The 21,157-nt window shown below is 37.6% G+C and overlaps 1 protein-coding gene and 1 long non-coding RNA gene across 4 annotated transcripts in view; one reads left to right on the forward strand and one right to left on the reverse strand.

Moving 5' to 3' along the window:
• The window catches only part of LOC139973551 (uncharacterized), a 32,092-nt gene extending 11,790 nt beyond the window's left edge, over positions 1-20,302 (reverse strand). The window contains exon 1 of one of the 2 annotated variants that reach the window (XM_071980315.1): positions 20,058-20,302. In XM_071980315.1, coding sequence (XP_071836416.1) covers positions 20,058-20,124 — 67 coding nt within the window. In that variant the 5' untranslated portion in view covers positions 20,125-20,302. The remainder of the gene's footprint in view (positions 1-20,057) is intronic. The other variant, XM_071980316.1, reaches the window with a different exon arrangement.
• LOC139973744 (uncharacterized) lies at positions 1,683-8,665 on the forward strand. Of its 2 annotated transcripts, none has more exons than XR_011795323.1 (4): positions 1,683-2,060; positions 5,249-5,500; positions 6,071-6,260; positions 6,996-8,665. It is a non-coding gene; the product is annotated as an uncharacterized lncRNA (long non-coding RNA). The 2 variants fall into 2 exon arrangements; XR_011795324.1 differs by having other exon boundaries at positions 5,254-5,500.
• Positions 20,303-21,157: the final 855 nt, after the last annotated feature.

The raw sequence follows: 21,157 nt of genomic DNA on the forward strand, positions 1-21,157 counted from the left end.
GAAACAATTCAGACTGAATGTTCTACCACCGACTAATTACGATGGACGTTTAAGGGATGAGGGCGGTCACTTTATACGCATGCCGCACGATAGCAGGGCAGTGTGTCACTGTTAAACGTTATTATTTCGCATATAGGTTTGCAGGGCCGCGGCGCTAACGTTGGGAGCTTTATAAGCCCTCTCACGAAAGTACCAGTTTTACTTCATCCCAATCCATCCTACGTGATTCTATAACAAATGCCGGCAAATTTTTCCCGTTCTGTAAACTTAAGGTAGAAAACACAAACCTTTTCGTACTTAGTAAGTTCATACACAACGCAACTGACGACAACAGACTAGCCTATAACAATGTATCATATGCAGCGCGACCTTCTATTGATGCTTCGTGTTGTTCTTGTTCAATACTTATGACGGCATATGCCTATAACTGTACCTATTGCCATAATGGAATAATTAGCGTCTGAATCGCTGGGGGTTTCCCGAAAAAATCACTGGGTTATTTTCTTCCGAAACCGTGACAAGTTGGTACTATAACTTTTTATGTAAACGTTTACGTTAAGTGGTTGCCATGTATAGGCCCTGTATACATGATGAGTCCAGGTCCATAGCCAGAAATTCTAAGTTGGAGGAGAAACGTATGGCAGGCCATCTGTAGCAGATATAGGCATCACCATTTACCAATTTAGATGGGTATATGTCAGTTTAAATTGAAGAAACTCCAGTTGAAATAGAATAATACCAGTTTACTGCAACATATAAACCAATTAAAATGGACGTTATATTTAAAATATTAAGTCTTTTCGTCCTCGTGACCCTTTGAAAACGTTCCGGCATAATTTCACTCGTTATGAACTGAATTTATAAGCCAGGGTAATTCTCTGTAATACGTATACGGTATTAATGCTATAGTTCCATTACAAAAACTACAATTTCTGCTGAATAGTGCTATAGCAGAATTATTGACGGCCGTGGAAGAAGGAATCATGGTGTCTCTATCATTATAAAGAGTTGCACTGGCTCCCTGTGAAAGATCGTATTTACTTTAAAATCATGTTGTTTGTCTATAAATGTATCACCTTTAATTGTTACTATAGAGCATTTGCCTTGAGAGGTCCGAAGCATTAAAATTTCCTTCTTATATCCTTATCCGCATGACCAACAAAATTGATGGCTTCTGCGGTCACCTAAACCACTCGTTCCTTTGTAAAAGCGTTGGATTTTATTAGTAAATTTAATATGTTAATTATTGTCGTGGTATACTTGTTTGTTTCTCACCAACCTATACGTGGGCGTGTCTATATCATCTCGGTATAGACATAAGGTGATCTACACCAACCATATATATATATATATATATATATATATATATATATATATATATATATATATATATATATACATTGGTATATTTGTTTACTTCAACGCATGATAGCTGGGACTTAGGTTTACTTCGGGGATAGGTTTACCTGACACCAGGTAAACCTAAGTCTAGGGTCTTCTTGTTCAATCAATTTCACTTCCTTTGAGGAATGATTATTTCGAGTTAAGAGAAAACCTCATAAACCTTTCAATTCCGAAGTTACAAAAAAAAAATCGTTCATTTAAAGGGTAAAATTTCCCCTCAAAAGTGGAGGTAATTCCGAAGGGTATATAACAGAATTACGAACATGGTATATATGTTGATCCCAACTTTACACATCGATTTTGACCAAATGCGGCTATATATAGTTCCGAAACTTAAAGGTTCCTCTAATTACACTGAAATCTTCGTAATTGTACTTTTTCTTCCATTAATTTGGGATATTTAAGAAAATAAGAGTTTCTATTTTAACTGGCAAATTTACACGTAACGAAACAACGCCCCCACACATAAGCAGTTCTTTCTGTGTTCGGTGGCAGGGCAGTCGATCGGATCGTATCGTTGCTACTATCCCAATAGCCTACATTCAACGTTACTGTATGTGGCCTAGCCATGTAGTCTACAAAGGAAAGTGCCGCAGGTTACCGTAAACGTTGCCCATTTGAAGTTGGCTTTTGGACTTTGGTGCAGTATATGCATTGTAAGTAAATTCCTTAAAAGTGTTCCGGATATATTAATAACATTTAGAGTAAATACCTTCATGCTGAACACAAATAAATTAAGACCATGGTTAGAGTTAGAGTAGACTAGCCTAGGCCTAACGTTAGCCCTAAATTGGACCTATCAGTATTACTGGCTATGGTAAATCACAGCTGCCTGCAACTGCCTTTGCTGATACTCGGAATATAAATGTGATACATAAATTAAAGTATATACTTGTAACAGACTGGTCAACCTACACATTTTGCAGCCTGCTGATCTTCCAGATCTTTTAAAGTAAAGGCTTAATAATTGACGCACCTCCAAATATTACTAGGCCTAGGCTACTAGGCTAGTACTACTATTACTGTATACTAGCCTACTACTACTGTAGCTAGTACTAGCAACTATACAGCAGGCAACCATAACTTTTTGCAGCCAAGCAGAGTTATATATTTCATGAGTTTGAATCCATTTCAGGTATTTGCTGATCAAATTGTTTCTGTGCATGTTTTGGGGCATTTGGAAATCTTACTCCCTAAAAATAACCAAAATTACCTCAATATAATACCACTAATCTCTGGGACCTGACCTTTCTGAAGTTAGAGGCTCAGAGCATAGCAAACAGCATCCAAAGATAATGGATGTTTACTTAGGCCTTCACTACAGTAAGCTCATCGACAGATGTGTCAATTTAGGAGTATGAAAGAACTTGCATTCGTGCGATGCAATTTTGAACCATTTCACGAAATATAAATCTTTGGGTATGTCTCAATCTCTCTGACATCAAATAAGGCAGTCAGAAAGTCACAACTCCACAAAAACAGATACACAAGCAAATGGAACACTACAGTAAAAGAAAGGGCCTGACAGATTCCATAAACGAGTTACAAAAGTAAAAAATGTGAAAACGTTTGCCGTCTCAGTACAATATTCATCCCCACAATATTCTCTATATGTGTTAGTGTGCATCACTAAGCCCTGTGCGTACAGTAGTAGTGGTGTGTCATTGGTTCTGATTCAGAGAACTAAGTCACACAGGGCCTCAGTGTAGCAGTGTACAACAATTTTTTGTACTGTAACATGAGTTTTTTCCCCCTGCACCTATGGGATGAATCGTGGCTGAAGGTAAACAATTGAGTATTCATTTTAGAATAACAACGCAATCATGGCTAAGTAATTTAGGCATTTTGATATTAACGTTATGATGTGGGTAGTGTTAATAGTGCTGAAGTAATAGCTTGATCAAAAGTATTCCTCAAAGTCCCACAATGCCTTCACAGGGTGACCTACTGTACAGTCACTTGAGCACTTAGGAGTTTTTGCAAAAAGAGCAAATTCCTTGTCCAAAATTGCTAGGTTTGATCCAGTTTTACAGAGTCCCATAACAAAAAAACACAGTCTGTGATATATCAATGGAAAAGTGTAAAGATTCAATGTAACATATTTGAAAGGATTAGAGTATGTTGAAAAACCACCAGCTATGCATTTTAAGGAAATAAACAGTACCTCATTGAACCTTGCATTGTGTTCACACTAATGAGTTATGAAATTGTTATCAGTGTCTTCATCATTAAAAGCTATTAATTAGGTTGATCAATGGTCTCACATATTAGTGCAATCACAGAGGTTAAATTTCAATCAGGTTATAATGCCAAGGGAATCCAGACCTACTTCATAAAAAATTAAAAAAAATTCATGGCTCCTATAAAAATCATTCATGATAAAAACCAGCATACATACAGTATGTGCAACTAAAGTAGTTTCATATTGGGTATCATGTCCAAATAAAAGCTCTTGATTGTATTCAGTTTGCATACTTTTAAAAATGACCATCTGTGTGCAGTAATTTGGTGTTAGTAAGTAACATGAAAATGCACAAGACTAATGTTCAACAGGCACTAGATAGTTCTCATGTCCATAGCACAAACCAGGGAGTTGTTCCATTACAACTCCCTGCACGAACAGGCTATTATGATCAGAGTTGTTATGGAACAAATAAAACTCCCTTGTATGATGTTAGAACTGTACTGTGTGACAAAACACTTATATGCATACATGTGGTAACATGTTGCTATGATCCGATACTAGCTGGTTGGGTGTATAAATAGATCACCATTATGCAAACTGCACTGCACATGGTTTCCATTATGTAATAAGTTTCATTTTATGAATTTGTCAATCTGACATGTATGCTACTGTATATGTGTAGGCTGCATGTACAACTTATTGTATCTTAATAATATACGGCAAAAAACTATTGAGAACTGTCATAAACAACATTTTCAAAGTGACAGTTGGGGATCTAAAAAGACCACTGAAAGCCTTCTGTAGCGATATAACATGATACTAAACATTATATATCTCTGCAAGCTAGTGTACCCTGCTTTGAGACGCATGGTTTAAATAAGGTTTTCACAAGTTTGCCCTGTTGACCCAACCACTGGCCTAGACATACCAATAAATAGATCTATCCATGCTTCAAATTTTAGTTTTCACAATTTGACCATTTTTACCTAAATTACCTTTGACCTTCACCAAAAACAATAGGCTTCTTGTACTTGTGATGCATCTATACATATATACTGTACCAACTATGAGATCTGTCCAATAAAGCTTACTGTCATGAGAAACTGTGTTTACAAGCTAGGATCACAAACACAGTACTCCTACCAATGCACACGCACACATATGCCATCGTGAGTGGAAAGTTTCAACATCATTGAAACCAAACATTAAAAATGAACTCAGTCATAATGCCAAAGTCTGTGTACACGAGTAGTCCTGAGCTTAAACCCCAAATGATACGTTGAGGGACTAAATGTACCGGTATACATAGTCTAGGGTGCATGCAATTTTTTAGTAAATGAACTGCATGCGGGATGAGGCATTGAACCATGCATGAATACTCAGTCAATCTCTTGAAGTGATTGCATGCTAAATTCCTGGGTACAACTTACATACCAAATAATAGATCAATATTCAAACTTAGTAGTGTGGTATTTTTCTCAATTGTTGCATATGCGGTTTCCATGAAAAAAGTGATAGCTAAATTAACTAAACTGACATGAATATTGGACAACATGTACACTAAGTATTGACATCAAATAGGGAACTGCACTGTCAAGACTTCCACTTGCAATTTATGAAACAATTATCTGGACTTATTTATGTTCATTCTCTTGTCAGAAAAGATGGCTCAAATTTGGCACAATTGGAGGAATGCATGAATGCAGAATGAGAACACCACAGCAGATATGCTCCACTTTATTGCAAGAAGTACAGGGCTGCAATTTCAAGGTCGACACAGGATATCAAAATACTGTAACTTTGAGCTGCTGGTTCATGCTGACCATGGGATGCAGAGAGAAATGGCTTATATGGAAATAAGGAGCTCCCACAAGCATATATTGCAAACATCCCAGTTGTCTTTAATATTCAGTAAGTATTGACTGTGAGATATATTTTAAATCCCTATGACCTGAAGTTAGTTTTCTAAAGTCTTCCCTTTAATATCCTCTAAATCTGATCAACACACACTATACATAATATAAATTTACTGTACTAAGTTTCAACACGAACAAAGATGATGAAAATTTGCTGTTTAGTTTCAAAAACTGTAAACAACTGTATACAACGGCTAACAAAGTAATGTAAGAAAGACTTTCCACTTCCCACCAAGTCCACTGCCAAACCTTTTGGTTTACTTTGCTACTTCCACCATCATAGAATGTTATCCGAATTGAAATGACTTTATGTGTAGTCTTTGAAAACCAAATGTACTGTAAATCTGTCATCTGGCAGGCTGGAATGAATTGTAGGTAGGATTGTGAAGCAAAGACTTGAGGTGTTAACACACCATCACATTTTAACCTTGATTATGATGTGTTTATTTGTACCTTTTGCAACAATGTCAATATCAAAATGTGAGGCTTTAAAAAAATATTTACATGGAATGTACTTCAGTGAAACTTTGACATATGATTGAAATGTTGTTTTGGTTCATTGTAGGTTAACGAGAGCTGATGGAATTTCTCCACAAGAGAAGGAAGTACTGTCATCAATAAAATCTGCAGACAGAAGAATATTTTTACTGAAGATCAAAATTTTCAATGAAAGGAAAGGCTTTCGATTAAAATTGGACAAACAACTTCTGTAGATATAATGAGGACTAGATTTATATGTCATTGCTTGGAGCCAGGTACGGTGCATTCTATGAGTTTGAATTTTTCTTTTTAGTTTCTGGACAGGTATATGACATGCAGCATACAAATTAAAATTTGTTAATGAATTTTCTTCCTTTACAGCATCATAAAATTCATTATTAATAATCCATTTATACAAATTCTTATGTTGCTGTATTTGAGAATAATTTTCGTTAGTAAAACAAAGATTTTAATCATATTCATTGCATTAACTATTATTCATGTAACTCCCTTACTTCACTGTATCAAATAAAACATTGTTTCACCAATCCATTATTCCAGTTGTTATACTGCTGGGAGGGGAGACACCAAGGTCTTTTAATACTTCAGTTACCCAATTAATGCTAACTAGATGCTCAATAATGCTTCCCACAATGGGGATGTTGGGTCTAGCAAACCTTAAGTCTAGTGGACCCTCAATGTAATGGGCATCCTCCCCCCCCCATGTTGGTACTGCATGTGGTATACTTTTGTTAGTGAAACTAAGAGTTTCATCCTAGTCATTACATTGAGGGATGCTCTTTATTAAACTCCTTTACTTCACTGCAGCGTATTGGTAATCAACTATTCTAGTTGTAATGTTGCTAGTACTGTATTTGAGAATCCTTTTGTTAGTGAAACGAAGAGTTTAATGCTATCCATTACATTTAGGAGTACTCTCTAAGTGTCTACCTTCACAACATCATATCATAAATTATTAACAATCCATTATCTCTTTATATTTATGGCAGAGCTGTAGTCGAGTCCAATTACCCAGAGCCCGATCCAAGTCCGAGTCCATCTTGTCTGAGCCAAATACAAGACCCCTCAAGTCCGAGCCGACTCCAGATACCAAAGATCACCTTTGGTAAAAATTCTTGAACTGTTATAATAATTATGCACCCAGGAGGAAATTTACCTCATGCTATAATTTTTTCGGACCAGATAAGTGGCAGCAAGCTTTTCCTGGTTCATAAATGTTCAGCCCGGGCGCTCAACTTTCAAACCATGCAGGGAGAGGCAAAATCATATTCAAACCACGACCACCGCCAGGTTAGAACCTGCTTGTGAGAACCCTGCTCTACTAAAAGTGAAATTCTAGTTACATTTAGGATTGCTCATTAAGATTTTCAAATCATCATCATTGTCATGGTTGCTACTTTTTCTGATGTCATCATCATTTGTGAATTATTGTGATTGTTGCCATGTAGAAGGAAGAAATGTTAGCTAATAGTTATTATACCATATGTTCTTGGTCTCTAAATTGTTTACGCTGAGGTCAGTATGAACAGAAGTGTTTATAATAGTTTTCCTTTCTGTTAAAGTATTTTCTGAATCATTTCATTAATTTTATATTTATACTGGAATTTTCAGTAGGTGTTGGCCTCATTGAGGGTCAAGGCTACTCAAGGTCAGTAGAGTAACATAGAGCATCTAACTCAACAAGGAAAAGTTGGTAGTCATATGTAGTGCATATAGGTTTCTGACATTGAGTACTATTCTATAAACAGTATAGCAGAAGCCCATGTGAGATAACTAGATATCTGAATCTGAAAGCCATGTTAATATGATAGTTCAATATTGGAATGATGAATGGAAGTTTGTATGCAGGTGTATCATGTGCTGAGCTCTTAGCCAAGTCAAAGGTTATTTGAGGCCAATATAGGTAAAATCTGAAAACCTTCATGATCCCATACTATCTAGTATCTGACTAGTAGCTGCTTTAATAGCTGAATCTTAGGGCAATTAATATATTTATCAGAACAAGTAATGTACCTCAAAAGACTTCTTAAGCTCTTTTGAGCCCCATTCAATATTTCAGTGTATTAACTTCATCATTCTTTTAACAAATTTACTCCAAATTGCTAGTTTCATGTTCTGGCAATGAACCTTTGTCATATCATGTTGCATGAGTGCTGTAACTGGTTTACAAGCTTGCAAAAGTCTTAAAAGGAGGATAGGGTGTTGGGATAAATAGTTCAAAATAATATTAACAAAATTGTACCATATTTTGCTTTTCTTTTTTCCCATATGTTGCCACTGCTTGAATAAGACTAGTTGATAGGACTTTTTGTGAGCTCCACCTTTGACAACAAGGTACAGTAGACTTCAACTGCATCTTGTTGGCAACATCCTAGGAAAGTTTCAATAAACACAGATGTTTCTATAAATGAGGAATCTGATGAACATTCCAATACTGCAAGTCTTTATTGGACATTTCAGCAGGAGGCAATAACCAATTCTGCTATCGTTACATACTGTAGGTCCTTCATAAAATGCCACTTAAAGAACTGTATTACTTCCTTGGAAGGTGAATTTTATTGTCAAATACAACATCTGTCAAATATTTAGTTTCCCAACCTGTCCAACACCTCCCCCCCCCACCCCTCCATTTATCCCGAGTAGAAACTGGGACAGAACATTTTTTTGTGGGAAACAAGGATAAATAATGTTGTTTGAGGTATCGAGCATTTATCTATATGTCCCTTTCGAAACTAGATAGGAGGAAGTAGCAAACAATGCAAGGAAAACATGAAGTTCAAGTGGATGCTTTAATTGCTTTTACCCAAAACATTGCTATATTCATTGATAAATATAATCCACTTCAAATTCAGTACCGTTATACAACATGCAAAAGAGTTATGATATTGATGTACTTTCTGAATTTAGACCATTGCAGGTGAACAAGTTTAACATTGGTTTTTAATTTGACTGTATGTAGAAAACACCGGTTACATAATGAACCTCAGATACAATGTCGTGCAAATGCATATTACTGCTAGGAGCTGTTTAACAAACAGTGAAAGAAAAATTTATTACTTGACTATTAAAAGATTCGCAGAACTCCACTCCTTCAACAATATTTACAGTGGTGCAGACTTCAAAGCAGTGCAAGGGCAACAACTGTCTATCTCTTTAAGAAATTTCCAAGTGCTTTCATTTCTAGCATTTGCATATGTTCAAAAGAAAAATGACAAATTAAAAGATGTGGTCTTTTCAACATGTTACCACATCTCCCCCCCCCCCCCTCTCTCCCCCATCAAAAAAGTATTGCATGTACAGCAGTAACCCTTTTTGTACATGTGCAATATATGGGGCAGAGCCTTATTCATGACTTGACCAAGCCCTTTATCCATTTGAATAGCACAAGTTATGTCAGTGGTATTCACATCAATGCCTCATTGAAAATGTGCCTCATGGTGAATTTTCTAGCTGATAGCATGAATGTGAATGAGCTGAAGTTGTTGAAGTTGCTTTGTTTATATATTTCTGAAAGTAACATGAAATTTCATATTGATTTTTAATGAAAATATTTGCATTTATCAGTAATAAACAGAAAGAAGACATAATGATTTCTGCTAAAGTGTCTTATCTCTGCCTCTTATGTTACAAATGTGTTCATTGGTTGGTCCTTGTACTTCGAACATATTGCTCCCTAACTTAGCAAACCCATATTCGATCTGAAGATGCTAATTCAGACAGCTTACTGTTCTAGCAAGTTCTCGACCAATTATATTGATGAATTTGCATCTGGATGAATTTGCACTGGATGAATTTGAATCATGCCAACTATGTAAGGAGCCATTTCTTTTAACCTTGCAAGACTGTGCGAAAAATATATCATTCATTGGTCTGCATGGTATCGAATCTCCATGATGACCACTCATGAACGACCCTTCGACCGCGGACCGGCAGTAGGCTATAGTTGCTGAAAAACCTGACGTGACATAGCGCATAGGCCGAGATATGTCATGATATTTCAAAGCAACTTACCAGATTGTCTTTTTTCTTCTATTTCTCTAAACTATTTGATGACCATATCAAGACATGGGGATCTCAAAATAAAGGATGCTGTGAAACTTTAGAGCAGCTTACAAGGCCTGGGAAGTGTTATTTCCAACGATCTAGGAGGTCTTTATAGCTGAAAATTTCCCGTATGTTGAGCGCCAACCCATATGGTGGCACTCCACTCAGGTAGTAACAAGACGCCCTCCCAGAAATTGTTCAAGCCCCCCCCCAAGCGCCCACCCCCTCCACTGGAACAATCCTGGCTACGTCACTGCATGTACCACAGGTTTATCTGGTATCAAAGTGAAAGCGGCTTTCCACAAGAATAAAGAAAGCATATCTACATTTTTGTGCAACACCTACACAACTCAATCCCCACGCAAACAAGACTACCTACGTATAGTTTTCCTTGAGGATTCCAATAATTCCTGCAATTTCCTACCAATAACATATGGAAAGTCACTCCTGTTATCGTGGCGGAGCTAGGGGTATTGGTAAGAGGGGTGAGAATGGTCTGTATGGGCGCTTTCGACTTTATCTAAGCGGAGCGCCACCACAGGTTGGCGCAGAGCGTACAGAAATCTTTTGAGTAAAGATACTCCCTATATGGCCGGAAATGACCCTTTCCGGGCCTTGCTAATTTGCAGATAAACGAAGAATAAATAGGTGTCATCGCCAACAAACTGTGACAAATGTCAATAGGTAGATGAGAGCGCCATAAAAAAGTCAATACTCGCGAATAAGTAAAATAAGTGATCAATAGCTGAAAAGGGCGCCAGCAGTCCATATTAGTCCGTTTAGGGGGGGGGGGCATCCGCCCCCTGACTGTATTGACGCTCCGCCACTGTTGGGAGCTCAGTGTAGGAAGAGAAGGGGGGAGAGGGAGGGTATTTTTTAACGGTTTGGGTGAGCGTCTGCAATGATTCGTAATGACATGTTATCACAAGCGTTCAACATGCTCAAATAAAAAGAATGAATGAGGAGGAATTCATATCACTTTTCAATCATTTTTTGAAACAAATTGAGCGAATTGATCGCTAGTAATCTTGAAATTGGTTTTACCACGGTCATTGTCATGTTTCTCATATGTACCTTTCTCATATAAAAGAATTCTGTACGTAATGTTATCAGAAATACTTTAAAAATGACACCAAAGAGATTAAAAATTCTTTTCGAATTTGTTAATAATATTGTCTTTTAAGAGACACCGTAGACACGTTGCTCGGTTGGGTTTACTGCAATAGTGGCAAATGGAGACCAATATCCGCACTTAGTGGACCTAATGTTATAGTCGTGCACTGACCTTGAACAGAGGGGCCTACCGTGAAAACGTACGGAAAATTCATCCTTTTATATCTCAGCGAGACAATTCCACTGGATACAATAATACGACTCAAAAGTCCTTAGATGTGGTTATCATAACAATCACAATAAAAGATATGTATGAAAAGCAGAACAAAGATATGATGGAAACTCAAATGTGGACCAAAAAACGATGTCCCTACGGATGCCGTTTAGTGACATTTACATAATTTGTGTGTAGTAGGTTCCGTAGCTCTTTTGTGGAAAAACTTTGTAATATGCTTAAAGTTGGTAGTTCATCCATGCTTTAGATTAATGAGAGACATAGATCATCACGTTTTATGAGGAGGGAGGCTATTTTTAAAAATCTGGGTAATAGGTACTGTAAAGCTTTTCTTGGAGAAAGCTTGGAATAGGCGGATAAGGAAGAAAGTTTCGAGTTCCTTCCACGCATTAGATAAATGAGGGACCTAGTTCATCACGCTTTGCGAGGATATCTCATATATTAGGTGTAAGAGAAGCGGTGATTGTAAGGAAGGGAAGGGGAGAATGGGGGGGGGGGTAAATGATGTTACCAGGGGACCTAATAATTTGTCCTCAATGAGATTTAAAAAATTCATTAATGTAAGTAAATTTCATTACTGCCTGCTCTCGCCGATTTCTTTTAACCCTATAGAGCGGAGTGTGTGAGGTGAAGAAGGGTAGGGCAGGATGGGGGAGGGATGATAAATGACGATGTAACCAGGGGGCTAATAATTCGTTCAATAAGAGATTTGAAAATATATATATATATATATGTAAGTTAATATTATTACTGCCTGCTCCCATTGATTTCTTTCAAACCTAAGTTACGCTTATCGGAAGACTATACGCCGATAATACAATTCTTTAACAAGGAGATGCTTCTAATTTATTAAACTGTGTAACTTTCACTAATCTATTTGGAAAAAAATATGCTTTTAAGTTGAAAGACTCAGTAAGGATCAATTAAGTAGAACAAGGATCGTTGCGTGCTGCGTGTAACGATGAAGTTTCCTACATTGGGATGGAAGAGTATCAGGGAGTGTAAGATTGAGTGGGAAGTTAAATGACGGTGTAACTGAGAAATAAAAAAAATCTAAGTGATAAAATCATTATTGCTTGCTCTTTGCTGATTTAACATTAGAATAAGTTTCTCTAATCATTAGATATTCCTTTAACATACGAGGTTCGGTTGGGGAAGGGGGGGGGGGTACTAGACGTATTGACGGGGAAGAAGATTGGGAGCCAGTGGCGGAGCTAGGGATATTGGTCAGAGGGGCGAGAAAGGTCAGTACAGGCGCTTTCGACTTTATCTAAGCGGAGCGCCACCACAGGTTGGCGCAGAGCGTACAGAAATCTTTTGAGTAAAGATACTCCCTATATCGCCGGAAATGACCCTTTAGGTATAGGTGTCATCGCCAACAAAATGTGACAAATGTCAATAGGTAGATGAGAGCGCAATAAAAAAGTAAATAAATCGCGAATAAGTAAAAAGTGTTGAATAGCTGAAAAGGGCGCCAGCTTCCCATTTGAGTCCGCCCCCCCCCCCCCCGCCTGACTGTATGGACGCTCCGCCACTGGCTGCCTGTTATGACATTAGAAACAAATACTGATATGAGATGAGTGTGGTATATACCTACTGGCGACTGATAACAGTATTATAGTGCATGTTCTAGCCTTTTGACATCGTATGAATCTAGCAGACAACGTACAGGTACCGTCTGGTACCATTATCCGTTTTGAGTGATATTTAGGGGTTCTAGGACAAAATCCCCCGGACAAAATCCCCCCAGACAATATCCCACTGACCCATACAAAGCCTGCCTGCAACAACCAGCGATGGCCCAGGTGTGACAGTCAAGGCATGGGACATTGCACTGGTTAGGGTACCGTTCAGGGGATTGGTCAGGGTACTAGTGAGGGTACTGGCGAGTGTAACTGTGAGGGCTCCTGTTAGGGTACCTGTGAGGGTACCGGTCAAGGTACTGGTCATGTGACTGGTCAGGGTACCGGTCATCATACTGGTCACTCTACCAGTCAGGGTTCCACTCAGTGTACTGGTTAGGGTACTGGTCAGGATACTGGTCAGGGGACTGGTCCGGAGTTCATTGAGGGTAATTGCAAGGCTACCTGTTAGTGTGGCCATGGGATATAGCTCCATGTTGTGACATTTAAGGGACCGGTCAAGGTACTGGTCAAATTACTGTTTATTGTACCAGTACTTGTAAGGGTACGTGTCAGATTATGTGTCAGGGTGCCTTTCAGGATACCAGTTGGGATACCGGTCGAGGTACCGGCCGGGGTACAGTCCAGGGTACTGGTCAGGGAGGAGCACCGGTGGGGGTAACTGTCAGGCTCACTATTAAGGTACCGGTCGGGGTATGGTCGGAGTACTGGTCCGGGAACCACTGAGAGTACCAATGGAAATACTGGTGAGGGTACCGGATGACGGTACTGGATGACGATACCGGGGACCGGGATGACGCATTTTTGTAAAGAATTGATGGGATTATTTATAGCTTGGGGAGATTTTGGCTTGGGTGGATTTTGTCCTAGGGGGATTTTGTCCAGGGGGATTTTGGCTCTGGGGGAATTTGTCCTAGGGGGACTTTGTCTGGGGGATTTTGTCCTGTCACCCTATTTAGGTATTAGTATTGGACCAAAAACAGTATTAATGTCGGCACAAAACAAACGTTAAAGAAAGCTCAAATGTTGTTTGTCCATCTCTAACATCCCTGGTGGAACCATGGAAATATTTGAAAATTGTCAGCACTGTGGCAAGTCCCCAGACATTTTGATATGTTACCATTATAGTTAACAAATTGGGTAAGCCTGTTCAGGGAATGATGATAAGCAGCCCCTCCACTTTTATGTTTTGACAAAATACTATACACTCAAAGCCAGATTTTTAAAGCAAAAAAATTATGGCTCAGGAACTAATGGTATACTGGCAGTTTTGAACTAAAATCGACAGTGAATATTACATGAATTTCATCAGAACATAATTTAAGTAATGTATAAATGCATGCGCAGTTGCAATTGTTCACTGTATGTTTATTTTTTCTTCACTCCTCAGAGGAATACTGCTACAAACAGTCAAACAACAAACAATTTTCAATTGATCAGGAATACAACAGAAAGTGTCCCTTTCTGTACACTACTGTACAGTATACTGTGTTGCTGACTCAAAACATAAACAGAGATAGAGGCAGTGAATGTCATTGCTTAAAATTCATCAAAAATTGTTGACGATTTGCTTTTTTAAACTTCTACCCAGAAATCTGGCTTATTACCAAACACATACAGTAGTGGAGATTAGCATGATATTAAAAGACGAGACACAATAAAAATTGTACAATCATATTCAAGCAGTTGATTGTAATTTCAATCCCAGTTTATATTTTCCACAAGATTTATTTCACATAAACCAGGATACTTGCACTATTACATTACCTCAATTTACTGACCTCTCTCATACATGAGAAACATTTTGGGAACTAACTTATACCTCAAGTATTTATCTAGACTAACCAGTATAGGCTGTACAGTATCTAATACCGTAACCAATGCAAATTACCACAATATCATGGAGTTTCCATGCTTGGAGGGACAAAAGTATACACAATACCCCTGGATTGCACAATTTCATACCTATAGTTACAAATGTTGTGGTTTTACAGTATGTTTCATTGGGCTGCACTAGGTTTCCATGACATTGGTGCTAGTTGCATGTGCCTTTGCTGTATTCACTCCCCTCAATTTTGAGGGGAAATAATTTAATTTTGTTTAAAGAATAAACTGGTTCTTGGTGTAACAAAAGACCACAAGCTTTCAGTAATTAAGTCAGGCCTAACATTGTAAACTTTTCCCATAGCATAACCCCTGAAGCCCACTTGTAGAATTGTGAAACTGTGGTTCAGGGACAATGCAGTGTACCCCTGGAGATTTTGAGGGATAAAAGTTTGAAAGATTTTTATAATAGTAATCTGCTTAACAAATACCCTTAGTCCTGCACAAGTATCTGTGTGGTGGTTGTTGAAAATTACTGTACTATGGCTTGCTGATCTTGCTTGGAATACAAAATTAAAACATCTTAAAACATGAGAAATGCATTTAAGAACAGTTAAAGCAAGGTAAGGCAGCAAAATATCCAGTAACCTCAACACTTAAGCATCAGGACCACTTCAGTTGTATAACAAGTTCCATGTTCTTGACAAGCAGCTGCAAATGTTCCCTAATACTTACAAAAGCATGTAGTGCCACAATGTCACCAAACTAAAATATTTCAAGAAGTACATTGCAAAAGAATGAGTCCATTTATACAGTTAAATATGTAGAAGACTTCCCATGAAGACTGGTCTGCATTCTCTTGGTTCTGTCTGCTTGAAGCTTATACTATTAATTTCCTCTATCTTTTATATGGTGTAACAGTGTAACATATCCTGGAACTAGTTAGTTTTCTGTTACTGCTACTACATTACTGTGCCAATCCAACAACTATTCCCAGCAACTTCCTAACTCCATTGAAAGATGTGCTGTGTCCCAGAGGATATACATGAGATGTGTGAATCTACTTCGCGATTTACAGGACATACTTTTGCTTTGCTTGGCATCGGCTTCTATGCAAGCTTTTAATTGATAAGCCCAACAAGGAGCTACTGTATACCACTATGTACAGCATGATGAAAAGCTTGGTTGATGATTGTATTCACCCCACTGTAAACTGTGTGATAATCTTGCCTGGCATTTCTAATTAGAGCATATCCTTTGCTGTATTAGCCTGTAGATCTATCCATCTGTTGGTACAAAAAGAAAAGCTTTCTCTTAAAGATATGCTGATTTGGTCCCAATTATAGCACGCGCAATATAGCTTGGAATGTTTTGCGATTACCGAATAGACCTCACACTCTACAAATGAAGAAAACAATGAACTGCTTTACAAAACTAAATCTCCTGTAATTCAGCCAATATTTTAATCATCTCACAACCTTTCATATATTACTATTTTCACTGTAAATTTCAATTCGTTTATCCATCCCATTTTGGGCCCATTAATTCTTGATTCATCTTGCCTTGTATACAACATTACACATTTTATTTATGCAGCCATGCATTCAATTGGAGCTGAAACAGCTCCCTACCATAGCAAGTGCTTTTAAAAGTTGCAAGTCATTCAAGCTTTACCAATTGTAAAGATTTCAAAATTTAAATATGCATGTACATTTTATGTGGACCTAGCCTGACAATTTGGTGTTGTCTTGCATTGACCTTTAAGATTAAAAACCAGTGAGTGGATATAGCTCTAGTGTAGTTAAATACTATGGAGATAGAGGAAAAGATACCACCACATTAACCAGATCATACAAAAGTTTTCATCCCTTCTGATTGTTTCTTTCTTCATTCCATAACTTTGGAATAAATTACCTCAGATGTTACTCGTATTTGAGATAATAGAGTCCTATGGTATCAAGTTTATGCGATGTCAAACCTACAGAATATTAACTTACATTTTGGTTAATTCAGAAAATATCTTCCATTTTGCTGTCAATGATGCAGTAGGTCACCACATCAGTCTGTCCCAGACGGCATCTGTGCTCTAGCTATGATTGCTGTCGTTCCAACATTGACTTTTTCACTGCATGGCAGCTACAGTACATCGTACAGTGTTATTCCCTTGGATAGTGGGCTGTTGTCATTCATCTTGAGATTGAGAATGTTGATCATCAAATTTGTCTGAGAAAACATTAACAGTGCCAATCAAATAAATATCAAATGGTCAGAGTGTAGATGTGCATTATTTCAATTTTTATTGTACACTTCTCTCCAATATATTTTGGGCCAATACAGAGCTCAGATCTTAAACACTGAATATTGCACATTTAGTCAACTTGGTATTACTTATGGATCTAAATAGACTTAACAAAATGACTTACAGTATATGCAAGGGAGGGGATAGAAGGCTTTATCAAATTTTTGTGTTATATAGATTTTTGGAGGATGGTAACTTTTAATTAGGTGCACTCAGCTTTTGTAATAGTTACATTATGGAAATGTACTGACTCAATAACCTTTTGGATGCATGGCATTGTTATTTTGTACAAATTTTGGCTAGTTATAAATAAGACACTTGAAACACAATGCATCACTTGAGAGACTTAGATTAAAGGTATTCTGCATTGGCCCAAATTTGATGCTGGATTTTCTAGTATTATATCCTTTAACTGTTTTTATTGATACCCTCACTGGGATATTCAGACATCTTACAGTACAGTGGTGTCTAGAATGTCTGAGAATATTTTGGAGAGTAAAGACTTCCAAGAACTTTTTGAAAAGTTCTAGCAATTATAGCATCTTTTATTCAATACAGGCTACTTGTAAGTTACATTTGCATGGTGACTTCAGTCTATAATAATCTAGGCATAGCTACTGTACAGTATAGTAAAGGCTTCATAATTGACGCACCCCCGTAATTGACGCACCTTAAATTATTACTAGCAACGATACAGCAGGCCACCTAAACTTTTTTGCAGCCAAACAGAATTACATATTTCATGAGTTTGAATCCATTTGAGGTATTTGCTGACCAAATTGTGGTATTTTTTAAGCTTTTAACACCCTCCCCCCAGTTTTGCACATTTTTTGGCCATTTGGAAATCTTACACCCTTAAAATACCCAACATTACCTCAATATGAGAACATTACTCTCTGGGACATGACCTGTGAGAGCTTAGAGGCTCAGAGCATAGCAAACAGCATCTAAAGTCAATGGATGTATACCAAGGCCTACACTACAGTTAGCTTATCGACGAATGTGTCAATTTAGGGGTATGAAAGAACTTGACACGGCAGACATTTTGTGGTCAAATTCTGCTCAATTGTACGGTGCATAAGCACAGAACCTTAAATATTTTGAGATTAGAACATTTCTGAGGAACTACACATATGAAAAACACATACAGTTGAGTAATTTGGATTTTTCCTTGATAGATATCATTGATCAAATCCTTAAGTGCGTCAATTATAAGCCTACCATGCTACAGTATCTGGTCATGATTAGGGCAATGTACAGTAACATAATTGTCCAGCAAAATCTAAGGCCATATATGATACATACATGCACAGTAGGCTAAGAAGTTAAGCTGACCTACTTGAAATCTAATTTCTCTGGCAGTTGGTATTAATTTGTAGCTCAAACTACAGACCAGTTTACCCTTGACCCAATGCTAAGGTAGTGTTAGGACTTGGACTATGGCCCTAGGCTACAGCCGAACGTAGGCTAGGCCTTACAAGTTTTAGGCTAGAAGCTAGTCTAGACTATAGTATTGAAATATGGGTATGAACAAATAACGTGAAGCTGTATGCAACAACGTTACAATATCAACGTTATTAATATCACCAAACTTTATTGACTAATCTCATGGACCTTACCTGAAGTTGTTGGTGAGACGTTTTCGTTTTAACGGTACTTTTTTAAAAAAAAGTCAACAAGGAAAGAACCTGGGCACTAAAACCAAACTACCCGGCGAACGACTGACCCGATCTCAAGCCCAGTCCCCTTGCATCGAGAGGAAACAGATACTACACATCATCTTATATTAGCCGAAACTGTTATTGGGTTGCATGCAATGCAGCCGACGGGTATGCTTTAGCGTTAGCCCTGGCGTATACAGTGTACACAGTGTAGAGCGTATACACTGAATACAGGCTACTGCCGCTGTCAAGAAAACTACGGATGCCTGTACGTCAGGTCAACTTATATACCAACTGGGGGATATACTTTGAGAGCAAGACTTAGGTTTACCGTAAGGGTTTGACCAATTGGATTTTTCCTTGCCAAATGACCCTAAAAGTAGGTAGCAACTTATAACGACTGATATGCAGTCCTAGTACCATAAGGTATACTGATGTAAAATTTCAAGTTGATCCAATCATTTCACCTCAGGTAAACCTAAGCACCAACTTGGAGAAGTAAACGTAAATACCAATCCAGTGCTATATATATATATATATATATATATATATATATATATATATATCGTATATATATATATATATATATATATATATATATATATATATATATATATATATATATATATATATATATATATATATATATATATATATACGATATATATACGATATACGATACCCCACTGTGACTTCGCCAATGTTTGGAGGCTTTTGAGGCTTAAGCAAGTTAGTCTATATGGAAAGAGGTGGGGAGCGAGAGGGGGTATATTACTAAAGATCCTTAATGTGACTGGGATGTCAGTGGCTCATTATAAACTAGCATTGTGATACTAAAGCTACAATGACATAATTAACCTATACTTAAAACTAACGACTACGTCTCCCAAGGTTCAAACCCAATCATACCAATGCGCAATTAAGGGCAATCATATATCACACGCATAGATAGTAAAGGTAATGATAATCACCCTAGAAAAATAAAAATCAGTGCTCCTTTAGATCCAAAGGAATGTTTTTTCCCCCCCTCCAATTTTGAAGAACAAAGCACCCTCCCTAACTTATTATCTCATGAACGGCAAATAATAGCGCCACTTTAGCCTCTTATGTCGGCCTATAGCCTACCCCAAACCTGAATCTGGCCTAAATTAAGTATCATCGCCTGTGCATGGTAACAGTTATAAAAGACAGGTGACATGGAAAACAGCGAAAAGTTAACCAACTATACTTACCCTCGCAACTAATAACGCTTGCGAATAGGAGCAATACCGATACCAGTAACGTATTAAACGTCGCCATGATTTCCGTCTCTATAATTAGGCTAGTTATTGCTGTGTTAGCCTACGTGTTAGCATTATCTTTACATATTAGCGTAAGTGAAGCGTACCTTCCACGATGCAGCACCAATATAACTTACTCTCTGCATAGGCAGTTAACGCAATGTCAGAACAAAGGACTATTTCTAAAACGAAGGTATAGGCATACTAAACTACGAAAGCATGGCACAACTTTGAATTACTTGAAAAGTTCGAATAAAAAGGGTATTGTAAATTTTTCAACGTATGATAATTGAATTATAAAGATCTTTATAATTATTGTTCTATGGTCCTTTACAGTGAGATTCACTGACAGTGAGACACTGTAGATTTAATATTTCATCTACTACGGCATTTGTAATGTATGAAACCTGTTAGGGAGGGAAGGAAGGAGGGGCAGTGGCGGCCCTACCCGGATCCGAGAGCCCCAAGTTTTAGGGGCCTCACTAGTACCAATAGCCTGCTAACCCAATGCGATATTTCGTATACTTGTGTGGTCACTGATTCAAAGTTTGTACCAATTCTATGTGCTTTTATCCTTAAGAAAGCAGACTGTAATTAAATGAAAATTCTCTAAACCACACAGCGCATCCAGGTGTAACAAAATGAACCAGTATGAATCAGTGTACAAATACACAGTTCAAAATTTCGACTTCTTTAGAAGAGCGGATGCGATCAAGAGTCGTAAAGGTATATAAATCCACTTTATTATCACGGTTAGGCTTCATTGTAGGAATATATCCAATATCTAGTGCCTTGAACGTGAACAAAAGGACATTCTTCTTTCCAATATATCCTTCACAGTGGCAAACAATTCCTATGGATATTTCCTATGTGTATTACCTATGGATATTTCCTGTGTATTTCCTATGGACATTTCCCACTGAGGGGGTGGATAATTGGGTGATATACGAAACCATGTAATGCATATATAAAGTTTAGTACATAGCCAGCTTACTGCCCTAAAAGCTCAGTGAAAATAACACCGTTCTATGCAATTTTCAAATTAATCATCA

The sequence above is a fragment of the Apostichopus japonicus genome, chromosome 9, assembly GCF_037975245.1.
Source record: "Apostichopus japonicus isolate 1M-3 chromosome 9, ASM3797524v1, whole genome shotgun sequence".
NCBI classification, from domain to species: domain Eukaryota; kingdom Metazoa; phylum Echinodermata; class Holothuroidea; order Aspidochirotida; family Stichopodidae; genus Apostichopus; species Apostichopus japonicus.